This window comes from Thamnophis elegans, chromosome 13 (genome assembly GCF_009769535.1).
Source record: "Thamnophis elegans isolate rThaEle1 chromosome 13, rThaEle1.pri, whole genome shotgun sequence".
Classification (NCBI taxonomy): domain Eukaryota; kingdom Metazoa; phylum Chordata; class Lepidosauria; order Squamata; family Colubridae; genus Thamnophis; species Thamnophis elegans.
The window spans coordinates 728,170-754,710 of NC_045553.1; the positions used below are offsets into that span (position 1 = coordinate 728,170).

Here is a 26,541-nt window from a genome sequence, read left to right on the forward strand (position 1 = left end):
CCTCCTTTTTTCCCTCCATCCTCCTTTCCTACTCTACTTCCCCTTCCTTTCTCCTTCTCCTCTCTCTTCATTCCACTCCTCCTTATCCTCTTCATCTCCCCCCTTACCCTCTCTCCTATCCCTCTCTTTCTATCTTTCTTCTCTCCTCTGTTTCCCACTCTTCCTCTTATTGGTGTATTGCGAGAGCCACAAGAAAATATTGAATACCGAGCATGCTAGCTCAGGAATCGGATTCCCTCGTCCCCGAAGTTTGAGAAGTTTGGGGCATAAAATGGTAGCTTGTGTGTTTTCCCAAACATTGGCGATTTTTTTAATGGATAAGAGTGCCTTGCCTACAGTTTACAAATACTGTATATATCTGTGTGGAAGGTTTATTCTGTTTAACTTCTTGTGTTTGTCAATATAACTCTGTGTCTCGTGGTGTTTTTTTACCCATCCTATGGATTTGCTCTTATCTGCCACCTCTAGATATTGGACTACTACACCCATCAACGCAAGTTGGCTGGGGAATTCTGGGAGTTGAAGTCCACGTCTTAAAGTTGCCAAGGTTGAGAACTATTGCCGTTTATCCAAAGGAAACGTAAGCAGAGACCTCGGCAGCCCAACACATATGAAGGGCGGCAGATTTATGGAAGACTCAATTTTGCTCATGGAGAAGAAGCTGTCAGAAAAGGTTTTGGGGTGTTATTAAAATCAGGTCAAGCAGATTCTCTCCGCACATCACACAATAGTTGGATTAATTACGCAGCCTCAATTTCCTGCCAGTTGTTTGTAAACGGGCACTAAAAAAAAATAAAACATAAAATGAAAGGCAGATTCCACAGGGCTGCAGAAAGAGATGGATTTTGCTGGAGTCTCTTGACGCTGATTTGACAGGTGGGGGACCAAATGCTAAAACCGATTACAGCCAAAGGCTACTTCGAACTGATTTTTTAAAAGAAAGGACAAAATAATTGTTACTGAATGTTTAGTCCGGTATTGATTGTGCTCTGAGTCGGGCCCGAGGAAACATAAATTGCATTTAAAGGAGGTTGACCCAACTTGTATCACCTCCATCAGCAGCACAGCCATCCATAAATGCTGGACATATCACGGGTTTACCTTGAATTGTGTGGAGCCAGAAATAGCAACTAGCACTCTTTGTATCTGTAAATCACTGGAGTTTTTATTTTTAATCCAATAGGTTTGACTTTAGAGATAAATCAGCTTTTTCCCCCATTTTGGAGATGGAGGGAGACACCTCCCCTAGAAATCTCACCAAATTTTGCCTTTAAAGGGCTCCAGTCGGTGTTTGTTTTCTCTTTCCGATGAGTTTCCCAGATTGCTTGGAATCTCGTGTGGGAGGGAAAGGAACGCTTGGTGTTTATCTTAGCGGAATAACATTGTTGGAGCCAAAGTTTTCCTTGCGCTCCATCCTACCAACAACAAGGAGAATTCTGGGAGTTGAAGTCCGCAACTCTTAAAAGTAGTCAAGTTTGGTTGAGCCTTGCTCTACGTCATGGCATGGTCACCCTGGGACCCTGTAGGAGAACTAACAGCCACGAGACCTCCTGGAGCAGTGTTTCTCAACCTTGGCCACTTGAAGATGTCCGGACTTCAACTCCCAGAATTCCCCAGCCAGCATTCGAATGCTGGCTGGGGAATTCTGGGAGTTGAAGTCCGGACATCTTCAAGTTGCCAAGGTTGAGAAACACTGTCCTAGACACTGAATTGTTTATACGCGAATGCTGGCTGGGGAATTCTGGGAGTTGAAGTCCGGACATCTTCAAGTGGCCAAGGTTGAGAAACACTGTCCTAGACACTGAATTGTTTATACGTGAATGCTTGCTGGGGAATTCTGGGAGTTGAAGTCCGGACATCTTCAAGTTGCCAAGGTTGAGAAACACTGTCCTAGACACTGAATTGTTTATACGCGAATGCTGGCTGGGGAATTCTGGGAGTTGAAGTCCGGACATCTTCAAGTGGCCAAGGTTGAGAAACACTGTCCTAGACACTGAATTGTTTATACGTGAATGCTTGCTGGGGAATTCTGGGAGTTGAAGTCCGGACATCTTCAAGTTGCCAAGGTTGAGAAACACTGTCCTAGACACTGAATTGTTTATACGCGAATGCTGGCTGGGGAATTCTGGGAGTTGAAGTCCGGACATCTTCAAGTGGCCAAGGTTGAGAAACACTGCTCCAGGAGTCTTGTAGACAGCAGGGTTTTTCCCACCATGGAAGATGCCTTGTTAGAAAGACTCCCGTTTCAGTCCCTTCGATAAATTGCACCTCTAACTCCCCACCCATTGGTCTGGAAATGAATCTGTAGCCCTTAGCCGAAGTCTGAGTCATGCCTCTCTTCTACCCCTTCCTCCCATATAAGCGAGAGAACCAAAAAATCGCATCCCTTTTTGAAATCCTCAAAGCAACCTCGGCAGAAGGTAGCTGAGCTTCTGCGTCTCCCACTTCGTTTTTCCTTCCTCCTGTTGACGAAGAAACACATTTTCCCCTTTGCTGTTAGGAGAAGGCATCCCGAGACTGGGGAGGCCTCATGTTCCAGCTTTGGCCAGCTGTGTATGGTTTTGTGTGTGTGTGTGTGGAAGGCAAGGACGTCAGATGTTTATATCCTGTTATGAAGGTTGCTATGGTTAAGCCAGACAACAATCAGAAATTAAAGGAAACCCCACCATTGGCTGGTCGGCAAGGGAAGAATTTTCCCCCTGTGGAATTCATCTGGAGGCACACACATCCGCACCCCCCCCCCCAAAAAAAAGTCTTGCAGCTCCAGAAAAAAACACGCACACTCCTGCTAAGGATCTCCCACGGCCTTTTCTGGCGTCTTTGGGACGAGATTTAGCCTCCGGAGATGGACTGAGATGCCTTCCGTCCACCAGACCAACTTTGGTCTCTGCTCTTGAGGAAGGATAAGGATCCAGGCTAAATAGCCCAGCAGATGGAGATGGGTGGGAGGGAGAGAGAGAGAGAAACAGCTGGATTTTTTAAACCCCCCTTTTTTTTTGCTTTGCTCTTATCTTCCTAAAATCTCTCCTCCATCCTTTGGCAAATAAAGTGAAACTAAACTAAACTAAAGGTCTGGATGCTGCCGTTTTCTGCTGGGATGCTGAATCGGACCCAGGACAGCCCCTGTCACCTTTACTGGCCAGCCCTGCTTGTGACCATAAAAGCAGAACAGGGGCAGCTGGCACAGATGGGGGTGGCCGAAGCAGAAGATGGACCTTTTTCTCCCTCCTTCCCTCCCCTCCCCAGAGGCTGGTGTGAGACCTTGGCACAGCTGGCTGGGATGCCTAGCAGAGTCTCCGAAGAGTGTCAAGTGAACTCACACCTAACAAGCCTTAAAAGGCAAAAAGCGAAGTGGTGCCTCCGTCCTCCGGCTAGCCTGCCGCGAGATGCTTCCTCCTTATTTAACTGAAAGTGTCCAGTTTTTCCCCAAACCTCTGGCTGCATATAAACCCAGATCTTATTTAAAACACACCTCGGGCAAGAGAGAGATTTGCAGGAGTTTATTTATTATTAGCAAGAGGCCGCCCAACGCCAAGCCGAGTGGCGTGCCCGAACGAGATGGGTGGGGATGGCCGCTGTGTTTACTTTCGCAACGCCTGGCGTGTCACAACCCTCCTTGCAACAATGACATACCCCAGCCCTGTAGATGGGATGCGCAGCCCCTCCAAAGCCTCTTCTGTTTTTCCCTTCAGCAAGCTGGGAACCAGGCCGGGTGTTACGGAGGAGACGGGATGGGGCAGGGAGACCTTCCCAGTGAAGGTGGGCCAATCTGCTTTTTTCTCGCTGGTGCCCTTCCTGAAGCAGGGGATGACCGGAGCCTCTCTTGACCATAAATGAATGCAAAAGAAGGGCGTGAAGCGTCATTGCTGGGGCCCAAAAAGGCAGGTTTGCTGGGAGTTACCAGAAAAAGCTGCTGGCCACCCTTTTTCTTCGGGAAGGGCAGGCGGCAGGGAGCTTTGGAATCTGCAGTTCTCCAGCACGAACCCTCGGCAGCCGAGACGTGGGAGGCGGCTGCTTCTGCTCAGGTGGGAAAAAACCTCTCGTACTTTTCCTTTTAAAACACCCGTTTCTTCTCCCACTGTTGGACGCCATGGTTTTCGGTTAGGCTAATCTTCTGTAGGCATAACCGGCCTTTTAAAAATCTGCATGCCTTTCCCTGCATGCTTCTTATAAAATGCAAACTTGACGGACTGGCTACGGGGCAGAGATCTTGTTCGGGTTTCCTCTGCACAGGAGTTTGGCCAGGGGGGGTTTCCAGCTCCTGCCGAGCATGGAAGCTGCAGAACGGCCCCACTTGCCAGAGAGGAGCAGCGGGATTCAAACCAAGCAGCCTTCACACCTCCAAAAGACCTCCAGGACGTCCCACAACGCTTGGGCTTCGATGGCAGAGCAGGAAGCCGGTGGCAGCCCGTCGGGAAGGGGCTGCATTCAGGTGTCCACGAGAGAAATACAATTGAACCGAAGCCTGGAGGAGAGAGGGGTGCAGATGTGCGGGAAGGGCCCAGAGGGGCTGGGCGCCATGCAGGTGTCTCCAAAGCAATGCTCGGAAGAAGGCAGGAAGGAGAATCCTCTTTTCTACAGGCTGGAAGAAGCCAAGCTCAGCATCGTCACCAGCCAGGGAGAATTCCACCCCTCCGACTCTCCCTCGGAAAGGGAAATGACAGGCCGCACTTGGCCCTGGGTTCAAATACATCACTTTGGCCGCCAGCAAAGCTGGGAGAGAGAAGCTGCAGGTGGGAGCAGAGAGATGACCAATGCTCCCGGGGGACCCCCGAGGAGGCAGATTTCCCGGTCGGATTCGGAGAGCAGCAGCGGTGCGGAAAGCAGGCAAGTCAACAGGCTCGTACTGAACTCCCCTGGGGAGGAAAGCAAGGCTGGGATCCTGAGTTGGCTGGAGTTCTCTGCGGGGAAGGAAAACGGAGAGACGGAGAATTCACCGGGGCAAAGAAGCCAAGAAGCAGAAGAAGAAATCTCCAACAACCTAGCAATGGTCATCGAAGAAATGGCGGATGGTCTCCCTCGGCCTGCCAGGGCTCCCAGTGGCTGCCACGCAGGTGAAGAAGGGAAGCCACAGGACTCTGAGAGCATCAAAGGCCTCCAGATGAAGAGGTCCGCTGTCCTCAGTCTCGATTTGGTTTCTCCCCAGACTAGGAAGCCCCCCAAGCAGACCTGCAGCCCCTCCCTTGCGGTCAAGGACGATGAGGGTCTCCAACTGGGATTTGATTCCTGCAGTCCGGTGGAGAGTTTGCAGAGCCCTGAAGCTGTAGCCCAGCCTAAGGGGGCCTCCAAGTCTTCTCCAAGTATGGTGGTGATGCTGCTGTGTCCTCCTCGCGCTTCCAGCGAAGGGTGCCAAACTCCTGAAGAAACGGCCCAGCCTGTTTTGCCACCGCAGCAAAGGACGAGAACAACGCAACAGGAGGAGGAAAAGTCTCTGAAAGTCGCCGATGTGAAGAAGACCTTTGAAAAGCGGAAGCCGGCAGCCGAGAAAGATGCTTCACCTGCTAGAAAAGGTGAGACCAGAGCCTAAAATAAAGGTGGCTTTTTAAACGCGGCTGCCCAGGAGGAGGCTAACCAGGTAAGATTGTGTGTTATGTTTGATCAGTGTTTCTCAACCTTGGCAACTTGAAGATGTCCGGACTTCAACTCCCAGAATTCCCCAGCCAGCGAATGCATTCGCTGGCTGGGGAATTCTGGGAGTTGAAGTCCGGACATCTTCAAGTTGCCAAGGTTGAGAAACACTGTCCTAGACACTGAATTGTTTATACGCGAATGCTGGCTGGGGAATTCTGGGAGTTGAAGTCCAGACATCTTCAAGTTGCCAAGGTTGAGAAACACTGTCCTAGACACTGAATTGTTTATACGCGAATGCTGGCTGGGGAATTCTGGGAGTTGAAGTCCAGACATCTTCAAGTTGACAAGGTTGAGAAATACTGTGTTAGATCCTCAAATAGCGGCTCAAAAGTGATTCGGGTTTTAACTTGAGTGCTTCTTCAGACTGTTTCCTAGGAATTTTCACCTTTGGTATGCAGAGAGGACCATGGAATAAATAATAACTATGCTTTGGCCAGCAGGAGTCTTCGGGACTTGTTGCGGTTCAAATAATGGTGATTTTGGTGTGTTTTGTTGGGTTTGGAGTAAGGAGATCTGAAGTCCAGATAGCGACCAGAGGCCTTTCCCTGGGCAGATGAATCGGATGCTACGGCTTTCTCTGGTCTCCTTGGTTGGTACATGTAATATTTGTAGCCCCATTTCTCAGAAGTGATTTTTCTGTTTTTTTCCAAGGGAAAAATGTCACCCAGATGTTCCTGCAGATTGTTTCTTCTTTCTTTTTAATTCCGCAGCATCTCTTTCCGGTCAAAAATGAAGGCCATGAAGGGAACACACACGCCTGTGCTTCCTTATCCAATTGTAAACCGCTTAAAGAGGGCTGAAAGCCCTATGAAGCGGTATATAAGTCTTATAAATAAATAAATAAATAAATTTCCTTTGGGTAAGGAAAATGCTATTTCCCAAGGCAGCATCAGAGCCCTTTGTAGGCTTCTGGCAGGTGAAATAGGAGATCAAGCTCACTTTTAAAAGGGACAAGAGGTTTGCAGGGGAGGGGAAGCACCCCCCCCCCCTTTCCCTGAAAGTGAACCCAAATGATACTTTGCCCGTTTAAAGACTCTGAATCCAGAATAAAATGGGGATGATCTGCTGGGCAGTTGTGGTCCTGGGAGGGACGTCTTGGAAGTAATTCCCCTTGGGGGAGTTTTGGGCTCTTCGTCCAGCTGGCCTTTCCAGGGCAACATTGGGGTGTGTGTGTGTTTTGTGTTGACAAATAGCATTCAGCCTGGATTCTTTGAATAAATACGGTGCGCTTATTGATTATGCAATGGATTATGCAGGGTTTGTGGATTCAGCTCTTCCAGATTTGCAGGAATGCAAAGCCCATCATCCCCTGCCAGAGCAGCCCAAGACTAGGGATGATGGGGGTTGCAGTAGGAAGGTTAGGCGGTGTCCCCCCTTCACTACCAGTGATTTTGAACCTCGGCCACTTTTAAGGCGCCCGGGAAATCTCCACCCATCCCCCAACCCGGCTCCGGCGCCCAACCGCACGTGAGAACCGCCGGCGCGTGTAGCCCGCATACAGCAGGTGCCTAGCCGGTCGGTGGAGCGTCTCTGCGGCTGCGCGTATAGGGGAAAAAGACGCTCGGGAGAGAAATCCATCAGCCAATCGGGCCGCTCGCCCGGGCGGGCCCCACCTCTTCCGCGGTCTGGATTGGGCAGCCGGACAGGCGCGCCGGGCGTCGATTGGCTTTCCGCGGCGGGGCGCGGCCGGCGGAGGGGGGCGTGGCAATGGGCGGGGCATGTGCGCGGCGGCCCCGCCCCCCGCCCCCTGGCGGCCGGTCCCCGCGCGTGCGGGCCAGTCAGTGCGAGGCGGCGGCGGCGGCAGCGGCGGCTCTGCGGGCTCTTCGCGCGGCGAGGCTCTTCTGGGGCGGCGGAAGGCTGCTGGGCGGCAGCGGAGGGCCAGGTGAGGGGGCGCCGGGGGCGGCGGCAGGGGGAGGGGGCGCCGGCCGGCTCTTGGGCCGCCCGCACTACAACTCCCATGGTGCGCAGCAAGGGGAGAGACCAGCGCTCCCGGGGTGTCCCTCGCCTGCCTGGGTTCAACCCCCCCCCCCTCGGCCACCAGGGGCTGACCGAGGGGTCCCCGGGGAGGGGTTAGGGTTAGGCTCTGGACTACAAATCCCATCGGCTCCCCGACCCACATGTCCCTCCGCAGCCTGGGAGTCCCCGCCCCCCTCCCCAGGAGCCCGCCTGCCGCTTTTGGGGGTCTGCAGGGCGCCCCGCTCCCCGAGTGCGTCATCGCCCCAGCCTGATGGGTGCTGTAGTCCAGCAGCCCCTTCGGTGCTGCAGCGGCGGGGCCGCCCCAAAGGTTGCGGTGCACTTGCCAAGCGCCTCTCCGTCGCACCCGGGCAGGGGTGAGCGCTGGCAGAGCCGGGGCGGGGGACGAAGGCTCCGTCGGGCAGGGCAAAAGCTCCGGCCGGAGATTGCAGCCGGGCGAGGAAACGGATCTGGCCGCCTCCGCAAAGGGGCAGCGGGCTTCCTCGGGGAGCCGGCCAGCAGTTGCCTTGGCGGTGCCGGGAGGGGCGGCCTGGGTTTGGGGAGGGGGCAGCCGGGAGGGCAGAGAAGGTGACCCCGCCGGGAACAATTGCGGGCAGGGTCTGACGGGTGGGCGGCGTTTGCAATAAGACGATGCCCCTGTGCCAATGGAAGAAGCCGCGGCCGATGATGATGGCACGCGTGCAGAGGGTGGGGAGGGGGAAGCACGGAGCGGTGCCCACCCAGGCCGGGCAGGTGGAAGAAGAAGAAGAAGAAGAAGGGGCGCCTGGCCTGCAAAGGGGCTGGCTGGACTTGGCGCTGCGGTCTGGGTGCAGCTCTGGGGAAGGAGGCAGGGTGCCCTTGTGCCAAGGGAAGAGCCAGATCCAGGTTAATGGGTAGAGGTGGAGAGGAGGAGGAGGAGGAGGAGGAGGGCCCTGTGTGGGGGTGATGGGCACTCCCTGATGAGACAGTGCCAGGCAGCTGCACTCAAGGGGCAAGGGGACTGTGGTGGTGGTGGGGGGGCACCCTCTGGATCACGGCTTTCATGGCGAGTGGGCAAAGGCACCGGCTGCAGGAAGCCAGAGCAGAGATGGCATCATTGCTGGTGAGGCTGCTTTCCTCCATGCCGGAAGCTGCTTTGAGCTGGTGCTTGGGGCGTCAGAGATCCTAAGGATCCTTGCCCTCTGCAAACATTTGTGCATGGGTGCGTGTGTGTGTGTGTAACAGTTGGTTCGCCAGGCCTTCAGCATTGCAACCCTCGGCTGCTTCTGTGTGGGAGATGCCATGCGAGCCTTTTGTTCTTCCAGGGCTGGCTGCAAAGTCCACGGGGAGGCATTACTCAGCCCTCTGTCGTGCCTGTGTCACTGGCTCTCCCCCGCCCCCGCCCCCAAGAGAGATCCTTGCTTGTCGGCAGAGGGTGGGGGGGAAGGATGAGTAAGGCTCTTCTCGTAGTTGTTCGCCTCACTCTGGGCCACTGTGAGGTTGACTTCAGAGGAACCACCTACAGAGGCAGGACATGTGCGTTTCCTTCCTTTTCAGCTCCCCAGCTGATCTCTTTCTGGTACGAAAATGTTCATTTGTGGGGTTCTGGGAGCAGGGCCCGTGCAACCGTTTCCCAATCGCAAATGAATGGGTGGATTGTTGAAACTATTTTGAAACAATTGGGCATTTCCTTGTGCAAGGGAACTGCACAACATTGTGGCGACGCGTGAGAAAACAAACTGTTTGCAAGTTGGTTAGCTGGAGGGTGTTGTTGTTGCTGTTGTCGTAATTAGCTGTTGATGAATCTGAGCTGCAGGAAAAAAAGTTAACCCTGCTTGTGTGTTGAGTGTGAATGTTCCTTCCCTCATTGCTGGCGAATGCTGTCATTTAGCCCATGCGTTGTCTTTGGCTCCCGAGCAACATATTTTCTTGGGGAAGAATTCCCTTGGCAACTGGCTGTGGGGCCGATGCCAGAGTCCAAACTATGGAATAGGGCCTTCTCCGTGCCAGATGATGTATGGCTGGCATGCAGAAGCTTCTGACCTTCCTTCGGCTGCTTTACCTGCTTTTTGAGTGCCCCCCCCTGGCCTCTGTTTGTGAGAATCCCGAATCTTCTGACCCCCGGGTGACACTTTGGAGCCCAAAGGGAGCAGGAGATTGAGCCAAGAAGACGTTCGCTCTGCACAGCGCGAGGTGTGCAAAGCTGTCTTCCACTATGAACCCCAACGTTCTGCCTCCGTGCAAAAACTATTATTGCAGTTTCATTCCACCGAGCTCCCGATTTGCACGGCCGTTGTTCACATCTGGAGGTCCAGACACTGACCTGAATTCCAAGATCCACCGTGGGGCATTTTGTGCGAAAAGTCAAAAGAATGTTGAGCGCAGGAATTAATTACGGCTCCCAGAACAGAATGAAAGGCTGTCCTCGCATTGCAGAACTGCGAGTGCCACGTTTTTATTTATTTCGGCTGTGCAATTTAGGGCTGGTATGTACGAGCCTCCGCTGGGTGTCCTTTATTTCCTGCCGTCTCCCAAACGCCGTCGCTTCTTTCAGCCGAAAGCCTGCAAGTAAATTGAACCAATCCCAGGAATCTTCTGCTGCTGAAATCACTGAGAATTAATCCCAACGGTGGATCCCGCTCGATCTCCTGGGCCGAAGCCACTTGAGATCAGCCCAAGGCCCTTGGAAAGCAGCCAGGGGAGGGTCCGGCAGGAGGGGCTCTGGTGTCAGTGGGGCAGAAACCTGGAGCGAGGAAAGGAACTTGCTTGGCAGAAAAGTGGTTTCCCTTTTCCTTTTTTATTTGTTCAGAAAAAAAAACAAGAGGAGGTTTGCTGCAACTTGCCGACACGGCTGTGCTACTGGCCAGGGCCCTGCTTGCTAAAGGTTGTATTTACAGAGATAAAAGATCAAGGCGGCAACAGCCTGCCTACACACACACACACACACACACACACACACACACACACGGACAGCCCAGGAGTGGAGCAATTTTTCCTCCCTGCTGCCCAGACAGTTCTCGGGGGGGGGGGGTCACAATTTGTGGGTGCTGCTTCTGCTGCTTCTGCCTTGGGTCGGTTCTGCCGTGGGACCGAGAGCTTTTTGGGAGATCCTAAAGTTGGCCCCAGTTGCAATCTTTATACTTCTGGCACCGGCTAAATCCGGGAAAGGCACCGAGCGTGCGAAGCGGAGGGTAGAAATCCCCGCGATGAAAGGCATGGCTGGCAGAGCTAATGTTCGTGTCATCATGAAGCCGGCCAGAAGGGAAGGGAAGGTCAAATGAGGCTTAATAATTTCAAATTTATTGCAGGCGTCCTGCAGTTGAACCCATTCATAGCAAATCCCATTAAATGGCTCGTTTGAGCAAGGCACGTCCGTTTGGTTTTTGATAACGTTTCCAGTTGTCTTACACGCCTGTTGACTTGGGAAAGGAACCCCGTTTGGCTTTTGACTTGCTCGGAAAGACTGACTGTGCGCCGTTGTTTAAAATTTGGGTTGCCTCGCTGAGGAGGCGTGCGGCCAGTTCCTCCTCTTTCAGGCATTTCCCCTCCAGGCTGCATGTCGTACCTTCTCCACCTCATTCTCCGAAGGCTCAAGGATGCCTCCTTAGAGATCCTTGGGGGTCCTCAGTTTAGGAAGCCACAGCCCTACCAGTCCTGTGAGGCCAATGACAGGCCGGGGGTATCTGATTTGTGGGACCCTCCTGGAGGGACGCCTCCATTTCTCTCTCTCGGAGACCACTGGAGGCTGCTGGGGAGTTGGCAAAAGCATAAAACAGACATGCAGATAATAGCAATAGCAGTTAGACTTATATACCGCTTCATAGGGCTTTCAGCCCTCTCTAAGCGGTTTACAGAGTCAGCATATCGCCCCCAACAATCCGATAGATAGATAGATAGATAGATAGATAGATAGATAGATAGATAGATAGACAGACATATAGAGATAGATAGATAGATAGATAGATAGATAGATAGATAGATAGATAGATAGATTGCAATAGCAGTTAGACTTATATACCGCTTCATAGGGCTTTCAGCCCTCTCTAAGCGGTTTACAGAGTCAGCAAATTGCCCCCAACAACAATCCGGGTCCTCATTTCACCCACCTCGGAAGGATGGAAGGCTGAGTCAACTTTTGAGCCGGTGAGATTTGAACAGCCGAACTGCAGATAGCAGTCAGCTGAAGTGGCCTGCAGTGCTGCACTCTAACCACTGCACCACCTCAGCTCTAGATAGATAGATAGATAGATAAGAGATATGGATGGATGGATGGATGGATGGATGGATGGATGGATAGATAGATAGATAGATAGATAGATAGATAGATAGACAGACAGACAGACAGACAGACAGACAGACAGACAGACAGACGGATAGAGATATATATAGAGATAGATAAGCCGCATTGGAGCCTGCGGTGTTCCCATTTGGGGGGGGGGGGGGACAGTCTGATTGTTTCCACCAAGTAACTGGCTGCAAGTAGCTTGGCCAAACAATGAAGTTAACAGAAAAATTCAAGGGCAATTAAAAAAAAAACCCACCCTCCCATAAAGAACTCAGATGGAGTTCATCAAAAGCCTTCATAAGTTGGGGTGTCACCAGTGAGGGTAAATGAGCATTTCAGGGCACCGGATCTTTTGATTTTATAAAGTTTTATTTTTTTTCCTTCCATATACGCTCGCAAATATACATTCTTGTAAATATTATTAGCATATATCTATTATTAACATATATCTAAGCCGCCCAGAGTCCTTCGGGATTGGGCGGCCTATAAATTTAATAAATGAATAAATGAACTGATGACGTTTATCACAATCTTCTTACAAATGGAGAGAACAGGTGAATTTCTTGTCACCTTATTTTGCAACAAGCCTATTCCTTCCATCTTCCCAACCTCCACCTTCTCCTTTCCTCCTCTTTCCTTCTTCCCCTCCCTTTCCCCCACTCCTCCTCTCTTCTTCTCCTCCTCCTTCCCTTCTCTCCTACTCCCCTCCCTTACTTCCTTCCTTTCTTCCTTCCCCTCCTCTTCCTCCCTCCTTTCCATTGTTGCAGGGCAGCCGATCTTGAGGAGCTGTTGTGGGGGTTGGTGTGTGTGTGTGTAGGGGGGTGCTTCCCCTGCAGAGGATCAGGGTCAAGAGTGGGTGGAGAGAAGGAGCATCTGCTCTGGGCAGCTCTTGGCCAGGAAGGGGCAGATAGATAGCCCTTATCTGTCGTAATGCAATTATTTTTCCCTTTCTTCCCACGCTTTAAGTCCCAGTGAAATCCAAATAATGCCAGCAAGCAGAGTCTAAACCAATTAGAAGGGAGCGATTGGGTGTCCAATGAGCCGAGGTGGCGCAGTGGTTAGGGTGCAGCACTGCAGGCCACTTCAGCTGACTGTTATCTGCAGTTCGGCTGTTCTAATCTCCCCGGCTCAGGGTTGGCTCAGCCTTCCATCCTTCCGAGGTGGGTGAAATGAGGACCCGGATTGTTGTTGGGGGCGATACGCTGACTCTGTAAACCGCTTAGAGAGGACTGAAAGCCCTATGAAGCGGTATATAAGTCTAACTGCTATTGCTATTCAGAAGAACTTATAGGAATCCATCTCCTCCTAAAAACATCGCGCCATTCAGATGTCACTAGTGGCAGTGGAGTAAAACCTGGCTTGGGGGTAGCCAGGCGGGGCTTCGGCTGGGGGTTCAAGGAGCTGGGTTTCCCTTACTGGCCCCTTTTCCATGCTTCCCTTTCTAGAGACCTTCCTCTCAATTGTCCACAGGGTAGGCCGAATGGGCAAAGTTATAAAATAGGGGCAGAGGACAAACCCCTCCCCCCCCCCGAGTCCTAAACCGGGATTTGTACCAAGTCAGCGCGGGAAGCCCCCCTGTGGTTTGAACTTCCCCAAATCCAGCAGGATGCAAATTTTCTGAGTTTTGAGAGGCCTTGAATTAAAACAGTGGCTCTCAATCTGCCTCCCATGAAAGGCTCCGTTGATATCTCTGCAGGCTTCTCCCCGCAAGCAGATGACTCCAAGGTGGGGCTTCCCCCCTTAATAGCAATAGCAATAGCAGTTAGACTTATCTACCGCTTCATAGGGCTTTCAGCCCTCTCTAAGCGGTTTACAGAGTCAGCCTATTGCCCCCAACAACAATCCGGGTCCTCATTTCACCCACCTCGGAAGGATGGAAGGCTGAGTCAACCCTGAGCCGGTGAGATTTGAACAGCCGAACTGCAGTCAGCTGAAGTGGCCTGCAGTGCTGCATTTAACCACTGCGCCACCTCAGCTCTGAGCAATAGCAATAGCAGTTAGACTTACATACCGCTTCATAGGGCTTTCAGCCCTCTCTAAGGGGTTTACAGAGTCAGCATATCGCCCCCAACAACAATCCGGGTCCTCATTTTACCCACCTCGGAAGGATGGAAGGCTGAGTCAACCCTGAGCCGGTGAGATTTGAACCGCCGAACTGCAGAACTGCAGTCAGCTGAAGTAGCCTGCAGTGCTGCATTTAACCACTGCGCCACCTCAGCTCTGAGCAATAGCAATAGCAGTTAGACTTACATACCGCTTCATAGGGCTTTCAGCCCTCTCTAAGGGGTTTACAGAGTCAGCATATTGCCCCCAACAACAATCCGGGTCCTCATTTTACCCACCTCGGAAAGATGGAAGGCTGAGTCAACCCTGAGCCGGTGAGATTTGAACCGCCGAACTGCAGAACTAGCAGTCAGCTGAAGTAGCCTGCAGTGCTGCATTTAACCACTGCGCCACCTCGGCTCTTAACTCCGCGTCCCCTTGTGTTGCCCTCCAGACGTGCATTCGACCGCGATTTCCAGGGTTCCCCGCCAGTGGGGTTAGGAGGAGAAGCTGGGCCAGAAGGCAGACTCTCACCCCAACGTCTGCATTTAGGGGGAGGTCACTCCCAGTCGAGAAGAGATATGAGAAAGGTTAAAGGGCCTTTCCAAGAGAGGTCTTGGAAGGCTTTGGGAAAGCAGGTGTGGGAGAGGCTGTGGGGAAGTCCTTGGAAGGGAAGCTGGGTTCTGAGAACGAGGTGCTGGGTGAACGTGGAGCTGTTGCTCTTCCGGTGGTGCTCAGGGACTTCCGTAAAGGAGAATGTTGGGGGCTCAGGGTGGACACTTGGGGCTCTCTGAGCTTGGTTTCCTTGCAGACGTTCCATGACCCGCACTAGGTAACGTCATCAGTGCATGAGGAGTTGTGGTCTTCCTCCAGAGCTGAGCAGTGGCTCTGTTGCCTGAACCCAGGCTCGGAGCCGGGGGAAATCCGGACAAAGAAGACACTTCTATGCTCTTGTTGGAAAGGTTCCGTTGTATCAAGAGGTGCCAACTTTCCCCTTCAGGCGTCAACCTCACTCCTGCCTTGGCTCCAGCAGCTTCCGTCGGCCCTTTCGCCAGCCAGAGGTGCAAAAGCATCAGCTGGCACAGCTGTGCTGGATCTGAGGGATTCTGGGAGCTGTAGGTGGATGCCTTTCCTCTTAACTGGGCCCCGTTCAGCAGCCGCGGAAGCTGAAGGACGAGCTGTGCTCGTCTCTTCACAGCCGCCTTGTGATGTGCAAAGCTGCCAGAAATCTTTCCCCCAAAAGGTCCTCTTGGCTTCCCAAGCTGTCCTCGTGTCACAAAGGTTACCTGCTAGAGGCTGAGTGCATTTCGGAATAAAATAATTCCCGGGGCAAGGCTATTAAGCCATAACTCTGGAGGAAACCTTACACACAGCCTGGGCAAGAGTTCGCTGCAAGACCAAGGAAGTTCATGTCACATGATGAGCCCGTTTGCTCTGATAAGAAAAACAGGCCGTCGCGGAGGGAAAGAAAGTGCCAAAAGGAGAGAGAGAGAAAGCGAAAGGAAAAGCCAAGAAGGAAAAGAGCGTGACTTAGAGCTGCACCCAAGAGAAGGGGAGGGAAGGCCCTGGGCTGCCCTCTTCCCAGCCACCGTCATGGTGGGACTTGAGTGGGACTGAGTCCCCTTCGGGGGGAAAAGGGCGGCATATAAATATAATAATAAATGAAATAAATGAAACTTGGTAGATTTGACGCTGAGGAATGGGGAATATTCTCTCTAAGCCCAAAGGGGGGAAACGGTGGTGTGAATGAGGCCACGGGGTCAGTGACGTTTGATTTGGTTGTCAATTAAAATGGGGTGCGTACACAAAATGCCAACATCGGCGGGGAACTTGACTTAAACCAGTTTTACTTCCTGGGGATGAAATCGTCATTTAGACCAGGAATTGACCACTTTGGGGGGGGGAGGGGTGTCCGGATAATCCTTCTGAAGGGCAGCTCCCAACCCCCCCTCCCTCCAGCCATGCTTTTTAGGTGCCCCTAAACTTTGACTTTAGTGGGATATTCTAATTTCAATCTTTGCATTCGGCCTGGAGCAATTTTCACAAGGGCTTTTTTTTGCCCAGAGCCTCTCTGCTCCCGTGGTCCATCGGGCTTTCGTGGCACACGCCATTCGGTGCACGGACGCCTTTGGCAGTGTGCGTGACACAGGTGCATGTCCTTCAGAAAGCCTTCCTGCCAGCTAGTGCTAATCTTGTGTTTGGGGGGGGCTCACACGGCCGTTGAAACCGAGACATGCCGAAAGCCTCCGTGCGTTGCTCTGCTTGTTCCTCGCCGAAGAATTGCGAAATAGACTTCTTGTACTTTTCCTGAGCTGTTCGCTTCTATGCTTGTGGTCTGAGTTGCTGTGGGAAATTGACAAGATCTTGTTGTCTGTTTTCAAGAGCTGAACGTTTAAGTTTCCTTTTTCGCTGGTTGACCGAAGCAGTCTCGCCTGTTAATACAGCCACAGAACGAGGGTTCCCACGGTGAGGTTGTCATTGCGCACCAGCAAGGAAACCGAGTGCTTGCTTTAACCCCCCTGATAAATGGAGGCGAAGCAGAATAGGGAAGAGAGGGGAGGCCCAGAGAAAATGGGGTAGCCAAGGACCGGAAGGACGCACCCTCGCTCGCTCGCTCGCGATGTTTGCAATTTGGAAATTTTAGAATGGTTGAAACCGAGCGATTGAGCGCTGCTGTGTTTGTTTTCTCTAAGAATCTGCTCTTCATAATCTTAAGTGCGGTTTGTTGCCTTTGTGGTGTCTTTTCCGGTCACTTCTACAGCAGGATGTGCTTCCTCATGCATACACCGGTCGAGTGCCCTCCAAGCAAGGGGGTCTCCTTTACTTGCCTCTTTAGAGCTTCTTGCAAACAGGAGCCTGAGCCCCACTGCGAATATGTACCTTGTGGCAGGTTGGGGCATTAGTAAATTCTTTAAAAAAAATAAGCTTAGTTCATCCTTCCAAAGGTACCTGGTAGATTGGAAGCTCCTCTCCGTTGGGTCTCCTTCACTTCCAGCCGTGGTTGCTACCATGTTCCAAACTCTTGATAGTCGTACCTTCCAGACCATCTTTCTCCGGCTTGTTCTGAATAACGGTGTGGAGGTTAATATTCATCAATATACCTGGCCATGTTTGGAAGTTCTAGTTTGCTTAGGTCTTCAAACTTGGCAGCTTTAAGACTTGTGGACTTCAACTTCCAGAATTCTCCAGCCAGCTCTGCTGGCTGGAGAATTCTGGGAGTTGAAGTCCACAAGTCTTAAAGTTGCCAAGTTTGGGGACCCCTGTCTTAGAACAACTAAAGAAGAAGGAAAAGGGTGTCCCAGGATTTCCCTGCTTGTCAAAGCTGAAGCTGCAGTTGACTCCACCAAGATGGCTCGTCCGCTTGTGAATCTGGGGGAGATTGACGTACCTGAATTTTGAAAGAGGACAATCGTTGGATTCCCTTTTTTTTAAGCGTGGGCATTTCATTCACCATGGCCAGAGTTGCAATTGCCTTGACAGCACATGGAAGCCTTGCAGATCTGCCCGCAGAAGCTCCGCCTCCCTTAAATGTCCAGTTGGGTCAGGATTGTTGCTCCTGGCTGGGGGATTCTGGGAGGTGTGAAGCCCACCTGCCTCCTCCACGTTGTCAAGGTTGACTAACCCCGTTTGGGTCAAACTTCGACCTTCAACTGCAGGAGCTGCTAATTTTTGAAATTGTAGATATCAGCGATGCCCCCCCCCTTATGTGGGAGCGCTTGGAGGGGGGGTCTCCTCCCTATGGGAAGGGAGGTGTGGCTTTCAAGAGCAATTAACACCAGGGCAAAACAAAGCCAATTTATTCTCTCTTCCAGTTAGTTATAAGCTGTGGTGCAGGATGAACAAAGGAAGCCTATGGATTTCCTTTTATCTTCTCCCCAAATGTGGTTGAGGAAACATTAGGAAGCCTTTGAATTAATGAGCTCGTTAAAATTAGGAAGTTCCTCCGCGTATGTGGCCCCCCCAACTTCCTCCTTATAACCCCCCCCAAAAGAATAATTTCAGGTTCCCTTTTCCTTCCAGCCACTGTGATAAAAAGTGAGCCAACATGTACAGTCCGTGAATCCTCAGCTGCTTCCTCTCTATCTCTCCCTCCCCTGCCCTCACCCACAGCGTTATCATAAGGGGAAGGAGCAGCGTTGGCATCTTGCAACACCTAATTAGGTAAAAGCAGCGGCTCCAGAGCTTTGAAGGGGATGAGAGCGCGGCCCTCTTTGAGCTCTCGGGCAGGAGGTAAACCTTGGCTCATTTTTCTTCATTGGGCCTTCGCGGTTATGGGACCACCGTTCCCTACAAGCCCCACCCTTCCTTATTATATTTTTTGCTTTGCAAAGGAGCCTGATCGGAAAAACCTGCCAAGGGTCACTTGGGGAAAACAGAGCGTAAATGTCTAACAGAATGACAGAATTGGAGGGGACCTTGGAGGTCTTCCAGTCGAACCCCCTGCTCAGGCAGGGAACCTTACACCGTTTCAGACAGTTGTCCAATCTCTTCTTAAAAACTTCCAGTAGGGGAGAGGAAAAGGGGGTAGGAAGGAGGGAGGGAAGGAAGGAGAGAAGGAGAGCAGAAAGGAGGGAAGGAAGGAGGGAATGTAGGAGAGAAGGAAAGGGGGAAGGAAGGGGGAAAGGAAGGAGAGGGATAAAAGAAAGGAGGGAAGGAAGGAAGGAGGGAAGGAAGGAGGGAAGGAGAGAAGGAGGAAAAGGGAAGGAGGGAGGGAAGGAAGGGGAGTAGGAGAGAAGAAACAAGGGAAGGAAAGAGGGAGGGAGGGAAGAAGAAGTAGGACCGTTGTAAGATAAGATGGATCTATGGGATGTTAAAAAAGCAATCTTCAAGTATATTGTCAACTGTAGGGGAAAATTGTTATAAATACATATTATTAATAACACTTATGAGATCATATAATTGTGAATGTAAAAAAAAAAAAAAAACTTCCAGTGTTGGAGCATTCACAACTTCTGGAGGCAAGTCGGTCCAACGATTGATTGTCCTCACTATCAGGAAATTTCTCCTTCCTTCCAGCTGCGTTGCTTCCCTCCTGGATGACTTACCACCCGTCGCTTCTTGTCCCATGCGTCCCTGCATGCTGAGAAGTCAGAAAAAGGGATGGCTGGCAAGGTGGAAATCTCTGGGTGGGTGGAGAGAGAGAATATATGCAAAAGAAAAAGGGGAAAAATATATATCCACGGGGCTGTGGCACATCGGCTCTAAACTTCGTGCCCATTTTTAGAAATGATGCTCAGCTTTCTCCTACTTCAAGCGCCTTAATTTACAGACTCCATGGAAAAGGGGCACTTCCAAAATATTAAATTCTCTCGGGGTGACTTCATGCGCAGGGCATTTCAGCCACACCTAAAAATTGCAATATAGAAAATCTTCCCTAGGAGACAGCCAGCTCAATCCCTGAATGAATGAATATGTATATGCATTATATATACATGTATGTATGTATGTATGTATGTTTTCTGAGGTTTTCGCGGGTGTTAGTATGTAGGTCTTTGGTTATTCAGGTTTTCTCCCGCGTAAAATTGGAAGTGTCTTGGCGACGTTTCGATGAAGTCTCATTCGTCATCTTCAGGCTTCATGCTTCCTGGAAAAAAAAAAATAAATATATATATATATATATATATATATATATATATATATATATATATATATATATATATATATATATATATATATATATATTTATATATATATATATATATATATTTATATATATATATATATATATATATATATATATATATATATATATATATATATATATATATATATATAAAATATATCTATAGCAAGTGTTTAATATATATATATAACAAGTTCCAGGTGTAGTTATAAAAGAAGAAACGGACATCGCCATCTCCAGAACTTAAAATATATTGCTCACTTAGCTTTCGTTAGCCTCTGCTAACATCGCCAGAGTGTAAAAACTAGCATTAAAGAGATATCTGCCTTTATACACTATTTCTTCCTCTCTCTCTCTCTCTCTCCCTCCCTCTCTCCCTCCCTCTCTCTCTTTCACACACACACACCCTTGGTCAGAGCATCAGAGTCCACTTAGATGGAGTCAGTCCAGAGCCGGCCTCCTCCGCCCTTCTGTTCCCCCTGTGGCTGACCCAACCACTCTCTCCATCTGCAGCCCAGGCAGGTCCCCTCCATTCAGTAGCAGCCCAGAGGCGCTGGGAGCTGCCAGGCAGGGTCACGGGGAAGCAACACCCCCCCTCCCTCCTTCCCGCGAGAGAAGGAGCAGCGGTGGCGCCTTCTTTGCACTAATGAGCCATCTGCTCGGCAGCCTGCGAAATATCCCTGACCCCAGAGGCGGCCCACCGTTCCCCACGTTGCTCAAGGGTGGAGGGTGTTTTTCCCTCCCCTCCGGCTCAGCGGTCCCAAGGCCTGCGCGGACGCCGGGACCCTTCGGCAGCTGTCCCGAAGCAGCTGGAGGTCGCCGTTCCATTCCCAGGTGGATGGGCATCCCCGATGAAGACCCCCCGAGACTCCCAGGAGGCTCGCCAGAATGCTGGCTGCTGCGTTTTTCCTCCCTGGGGAATCGCACTGTCTCCGTGGCGGTCGGTCTGGTTGCTTTCCAGAATCGCCACCGATGTCCCCCTGGTTTCATCGCCGTGAGAGGTGGGCCTGCTGGGTTTTGAGACACCGGATCCACCCCAGCCTGAAGGAAGCTGCCCTTCCTTCGCTCCCACCCTTCCCAGTACGGACCAGAGCATGGCGGTGCCTCTGCAGTTCAGCATTATTCAAAAGGCAGCAAAGCAGGATGTTTGGCGGTTTTAGTGTTTCTGACATCTGCTTTTTTCTTTTTTTCTCCCTTCAATCCGGCTGGCTCACATCCTCCTCGGCTGCCGGTCTTCATCCCGTGATTTTCTGAAAAGGGATGAGAGGTTATCTTTGTTTAGCTCTGGTGGCGGAGTGTGTATTCGCCCCTAATCCTTATTTGCAAGAGGCATGGATGCAAGGGTGTGTGTGTGTGTAGCCATGTGCAGGAGTGCCCTTTGCAGCACGCGGGGGGGGGGGTGTCCCTTCGGTCGTCTGGCCTGGTGCCCTCCAAGGGGGTCCCCTGCCAAGCCCAGAATCCCCCCCACCCCCCCCCCCAACGGGGAAATTCTGGAAACCGAAATTGCAGCTACTTGGAAGGATGGCAGGCTTTGCCAAAAAACTCCACGGAGCCGGGATGCTGGCAAGGGAAGATGTGGCCCAGATAGTCCCCGTCTTGAGCAGAGAGTCTGTTTCAATTTATTCCCTTTGTTTTAAAGAAGGCCAAAGAAAGAAGAGATATTCATTGTGCAAATCTCGGCTCAATGTTGATCGGAGCGATATTTAAATAAACCCTCCATTGTTTCGCAGTAGGTTATCCCATTTTTTCCTTAACGGTTTACTGCAGGTCTCAAAACCAGCTAATTGCAATTCTTTTTTTGGGGCCGCCTGAAATGAAAAACGTTGCAAATATTGGACAGTTATTCCACAATATATTTGATTTAGCAATTGGTGATTTCGGTGGTTCTTTACAAATGAGTCAGTTTACGTCCTCGGTAGCAGTTTTGAGTAAAATGCTGTTTGGGGTTTCGAGGTATTTTTGCTCGGCTGTCTATGGCTGGGCTGTTGAGATTTCTTCCAACGAAAACAATTAACATACATTAAACAAAGCACCTGTTACAATCTACCTGTCTCATTTCTAGGGCAGCCATGCAAATATTGTTGGGTTTTAAATTTGAATAATGATCGGAACGGATTTGGAAAACTAACATTACAGGCCGGAGGGCATTTCCCCTTCAGGCAGCCTGCATTCCCAGTGAAGGGCCCAGATAGTCCTTGATTTACAACGGTGGCCGCTTGAAGTTACAATGGCACTGAAAAAAGCGACTTACGGCCAGTTTCCACACTTACGGCCGCTGGAGCATCCCCTCATGGTCAGGTGATTTGCATTCGGATGCTTGACTGCCGACTCACATTTACGACGGTCCCAGAGTCCCGGGTTCCCCTTTTGCAACCAGCAGAGTGAAAGGGGAAGCTGGATTCCCTTAAAGGCTGCGTCACTGTGGAGAGGCAAAGAAATAAGTATTGAGCGGAAGCATTTCTGCTGGGAATTCTACCTGAAATTTATAATAAAGAGCTTGTGTATTTAATCATTCATGTATTAACCACAGCTAGAATGGTATTTGCGCAACATTGGGAAAGTGTAGAGATCCCTATGGGTGAGAAGGTAATAAGGAAAATATTACAATGTGCGGAAATGAACAGACTAACGTTAGCCATTAAGGAGAAAGAGCAAACTGAATATTATATGATTTGGGAAGTATTTTACCAATGGTTGGAGAATAAAAAAGGAGTTTGGAAATGAAGACAGTTTAAAAATAAGTAGACAATACACTTAGAGATATAAATAAGATGGAAACTGTTAGTATGGGTATGATGAGAATAATGATGTTTATCGGTGTTGATATATTATTACTGGAAGATAGTAAGAAGAAAAACGGAGAGTTTTATAACGTTTAAATGCTTAATATATTATAATACTAAGCTTAGGGAAATAAGGTTAATATGGCAAAAGAGAAAAGCTGGTGGCACAGAGATGTTTGTACCCAGACGACACACTGCGCAAGGAAAGATGGAATATTTATTTTTGTAATTGAAAAATAATAAAACACTTTAAAAAAAAAAGACAGTCTCACTAATTTAAGAACTTCAGTCGTCTGTTTAACGAACGAGAAACAAATGTCTCACTTAACAATCTAGATTTCGGGCTCAATTGTGGTGGTCGTAAATCGAAGACCACCTGTAACTGGTTGGGGACGCTGCCCAGATTGAGGAAGATGGCTTCCAAAATGTCAGTTCCTGTCCGGGGTGGGGGGGTGGGAGCTGAATCGTAAGCTGCGACTGCCCCTCTTCCCGAGCCCCCCCTCCCCATTGGCCAGTAGGGTTTCTCTTGGGCCGTTTCCCACGGGATAAAACTGTTTCCCCCCCCCCCACCTTCCCTTCTGCAGAAACAATGAGACGAGTGGTACGACAGAGCAAGTTCCGGCACGTCTTCGGCCAGGCGGTGAAAAATGACCAGTGTTACGACGACATCCGGGTGTCCCGTGTCACGTGGGACAGCTCCTTCTGCGCGGTCAACCCCAAATTCGTGGCAATAATCATTGAAGCCAGCGGGGGTGGAGCCTTCCTTGTTCTGCCTTTGCAGAAGGTAAGTCAGGGGGCTATTTGCCCCCCACCCCCCCCACACACACCCTCCGTTCCTGTAATGTTGAGCGTTGTCGACCCCCGTAGCTTTAATGTGCCTCCACACGGCAAGATTCATTATGGCAAGACTCCTCTCTGGCCCTTGGCCCCCTGGAGCGTCCAAAAGGCAGATTGGTGATTTATAGCAACCTGACCACCGCTGACCCTTCCTCCGTTATTACCTCGGATTTCCCTCCAGGGCAGCGACTGAAGAAGAAATGGGGCAGCCGTTCGTCTCCAATGGCCCGGGGCGGGGATGGTCCTCGCGTGCTGAAATCCATAATCCCACACCCATCATGTAAGGCACCCCGTCCCCCTGCACAGTGTGCTCCCCCCGTCCATGGATGCTTCATTTTAGGCCTTGCAAACCTCCCTGAAACCTACTGGGATCAAAAACGAGGCGCAGGGAGGCACCGAACCCCCTCCTCCAGCTGCCCTTTTTAGGCCTAGCAGACCTCCCTGAAGCCTCCGGAAACCAAAAACACATTTAGCGGCAGAGACCCCCCCCCCAAAAAAAGCTGCCCGGCGGGAGGCACACGCGCATGTGCAGTGGAGCTGAGCTGGGTGACATGTGCCACCTGTGGCATTCGTGCCACATGTTCTCCATCATGGGCATCGGGCTTCCCGTTTGATCAGTGGGGGTTGGACTAGAAGACCTCCAGGGTCCCTTCCAACGCTGTCATTCTGTTGTGGTGCGTGTGTTTGAGTTTGAGTTTATTAGTATTTATAGGCCGCCCTTTTCCCTAAGGGGACTCAGGGCGGCTTACATAAAATAAGGGAGGGAGGGTACAGACAATAGACGCAAAACAATACATAGAAGTAAAATAGTAAGCAACATTCATTCATCATTCGGGTGGGGACAGATTATCTTTATCCCCAGGCCTGACGGGATAGCCAGATCTTAAGGGCTGTGCGGAAGGTCTGGACGGTGGTGAGGGTACGAATCTCCACGGGGAGATCGTTCCAAAGGGTCGGAGCTACTACTGAAAAGGCTCTCCTCCGTGTAGTTGCCAGTCAGCACTGACTGGCAGATGGAACTCGGAGGAGGCCTAATCTATGCGATCTAATTGGAATGAGGGCAATGAGCCCTTTCCTAAGAAGGATGCAGAGCTAGCTGTGCTCCCAGGGGGCACATGGTTTGAGGCAGAATCCCCCCAATCCCCCCTGCAGGGGAAGCCCTCCCCCGGTGGCTCTCTGCCCCTGAGAGGCGGGCGATGGAGGAAGAGGCTTGGCTCTTCCTCTTCCTCTCCTGTGTTGAGGGAGGCCAGCGTGGAGTCGTTCCCTGCAACCCACATCCCTTTGCAATGAGTCACGGAGCTGCGCCGGCCTCCCCCTCCCTCCCTCCTCGCTGATTCCCAGCCCAGGGAAGAGGTTAGCTTCCTTCTTTGCTCCCAAGGCCGAGCCAAGAAAACTCGGGGAGGCTCGGAGGGCGAGGGGAGTTGCTCAGGACTCCGGGGCTGAACCTCCCCAGCCAGCTGCAACCCTTGGTCGCCCCCAGCCTGCCCAAGGAGCTCTTTCCCCCCTCTCTCTCCCCAGAAGCTTTGCCCCCTGCTCCCCCGCAGCAGAAAGAGGGGGGGGAGCTCAGTCAGCAGCAGGGCCCCTGGCCCCCTCGGGCTTGCTGGCAGCCTCCTTCCCCTTCTAGCCCGTTTCCCTCCGGCGCTGCTCCGTTGGAGAGGAAGCGTGCGCGTATATTGTGAGCCTCCAACCTTCCCCCCCCCCCACGGGGGCTGCAGCATTTCCACGGCCCTGGCAGTGGTTTTTACCATATATGGCCATTCCAGCTCTTTCGGCTGCAGCTGTCCTGAATAATATCCACCCTCCGCTTTGATTGGCCACTCGGAGCCCACAGGATGGAGGGCTGGCTGGGAGCTGCCTGCTGCAGCCGCTTTGAGTCAGGAGGAGGAAGAGGAGGGTTAACGCGCTCTTCCCCCTGGGCTCTTTCGGGCGTTCCCCGCCCTGCACCCTCTGGGCTGGGCTCAGCCCTGGGAGGGAGCCTGGCCAGGGGGGGAGGGCAGCCCAGGCGGAGCAAATTGCCCAGCAGGTGGGGAACCGGTGTTCCCAGAGCGCCTCTTCCAGGAAGGAGGCTGGAAGGGCAGCAAGTAGGCACCGGCTTGCAAAAGGAAATCCATTCCTCCGCAGAAGTCTTTGTTTCACGACGACAAAGGAACTTTGGACAGGGAAACTGAAGGGAGACAGACGCCCAGCCGAATCCCCAAACGCTCCCTGGCATCAGAGCTTCCCTTCCCCACCAGGGACTCCTCCCAAACTGGCTGGACTTCAGCTCCCAGAATCCCCTGCCAGGTGCTGAGGCCGCTGGGAACTCAAGTGGAGCCTTCTGACCAGGTGACACGAAAGCCAGTGGCAAATAGCCAAGTTCTCGCCTCGCCCAAGGTGGCTTAGTCCCAGGGTGTTTCTCAGCCCTGCTAAAGGCGAAGAGAGCTTCCTCCCTCCCTTTGCTTTCCGGAAGCCCCGTCCATGGAAATCGTATAATTGTTGGAAAGCCCCAGGAAGATTTTTTTTCCCCCTCCCAAGCCATAACTTTGTCTTTGGGGTGGAGTTCCTCCTTTCGGGCTTCCCTTTCCTTGATCGGCCAGGAGTTACTCTGCAAATACAGATTCCCCCCACCTCCCTTTCGCTCTGGAGTCTGCGGTGCTCAAGGCCTGCTCTGCTCTTGAAAAGGCTCCAGATTGGGAGGGGCCAAAGCCGAAGAGGGGGGGGGGGCAGGCTGGCTCCCAGGCTCCAGGGGAGACCCTTTTCCCCCTCTCCCAAACAGTTTCCCTTCAAGAAATGAACCAGTCCATGCACAAAGACACGGAAGGGTGGATGTTGGGTTGCGTTTTCCTTTCTTTTGGGGTAAGGTGGTGTGTGCTTCTCTTGGGGGGGGGCCGCCGTGCCGTTTGTAGGGACAAAAGCCGCTTCTTGTCCTGCTTGGGTGAAGTTTCATTGAGGTTTCTCTCCTATTGTGGCCGGTCGTCCCCTCCCGGAAGATCCAGCTCACAGTTTCCACAGGAAGCGTGTGCGAGTTGTTTGCCTGCGGCTGCCGAGGGTGAGGCCCCTCCCGTTCGGTGGTGCTGTGCGTTGCTCAGCTGGCTTCTGCTTTTGCACACCCACCCTCTGACCAAAGGCTGGGGGATTCTGGGAGTTGAAGTCCACCCATCTTGAAGCTGCCAAGGCTGAGAGAGGGTGCCCATCAGTCTCGCTTCTCCATCTGATTGAGCCTTGATTAGTCTTGCTTCCCTCTCCCCTCTCCCTCTCTTCTCTTAGGGGGTGCCAGGCTCCCCCCTCTGTTCCCCAAGGCTTTTCTCTTTCTCTCTTGGGCCTTGAACGCTCCTCCTTGTCCCAAGAGCGATGGAGCAGGGCCCTTGGATTCCCTTATCGTTGACATTGGAGAGAGGGGGCAGAGAAAGAGAGAGAATGAGAGAGAG

General features: G+C 51.7%; 1 protein-coding gene across 1 annotated transcript in view; it reads left to right on the top strand.

Annotated features, from left to right (window-relative positions):
- The first annotated feature begins 7,424 nt into the window (after window positions 1-7,424).
- CORO1C (coronin 1C) overlaps window positions 7,425-26,541 on the top strand; it is a 32,151-nt gene continuing 13,034 nt past the window's right edge. Inside the window, exons 1-2 of the mRNA XM_032229622.1 lie at window positions 7,425-7,513; window positions 22,882-23,081. Coding sequence (XP_032085513.1) covers window positions 22,887-23,081 — 195 coding nt within the window. The 5' untranslated portion in view covers window positions 7,425-7,513; window positions 22,882-22,886. The remainder of the gene's footprint in view (window positions 7,514-22,881; window positions 23,082-26,541) is intronic.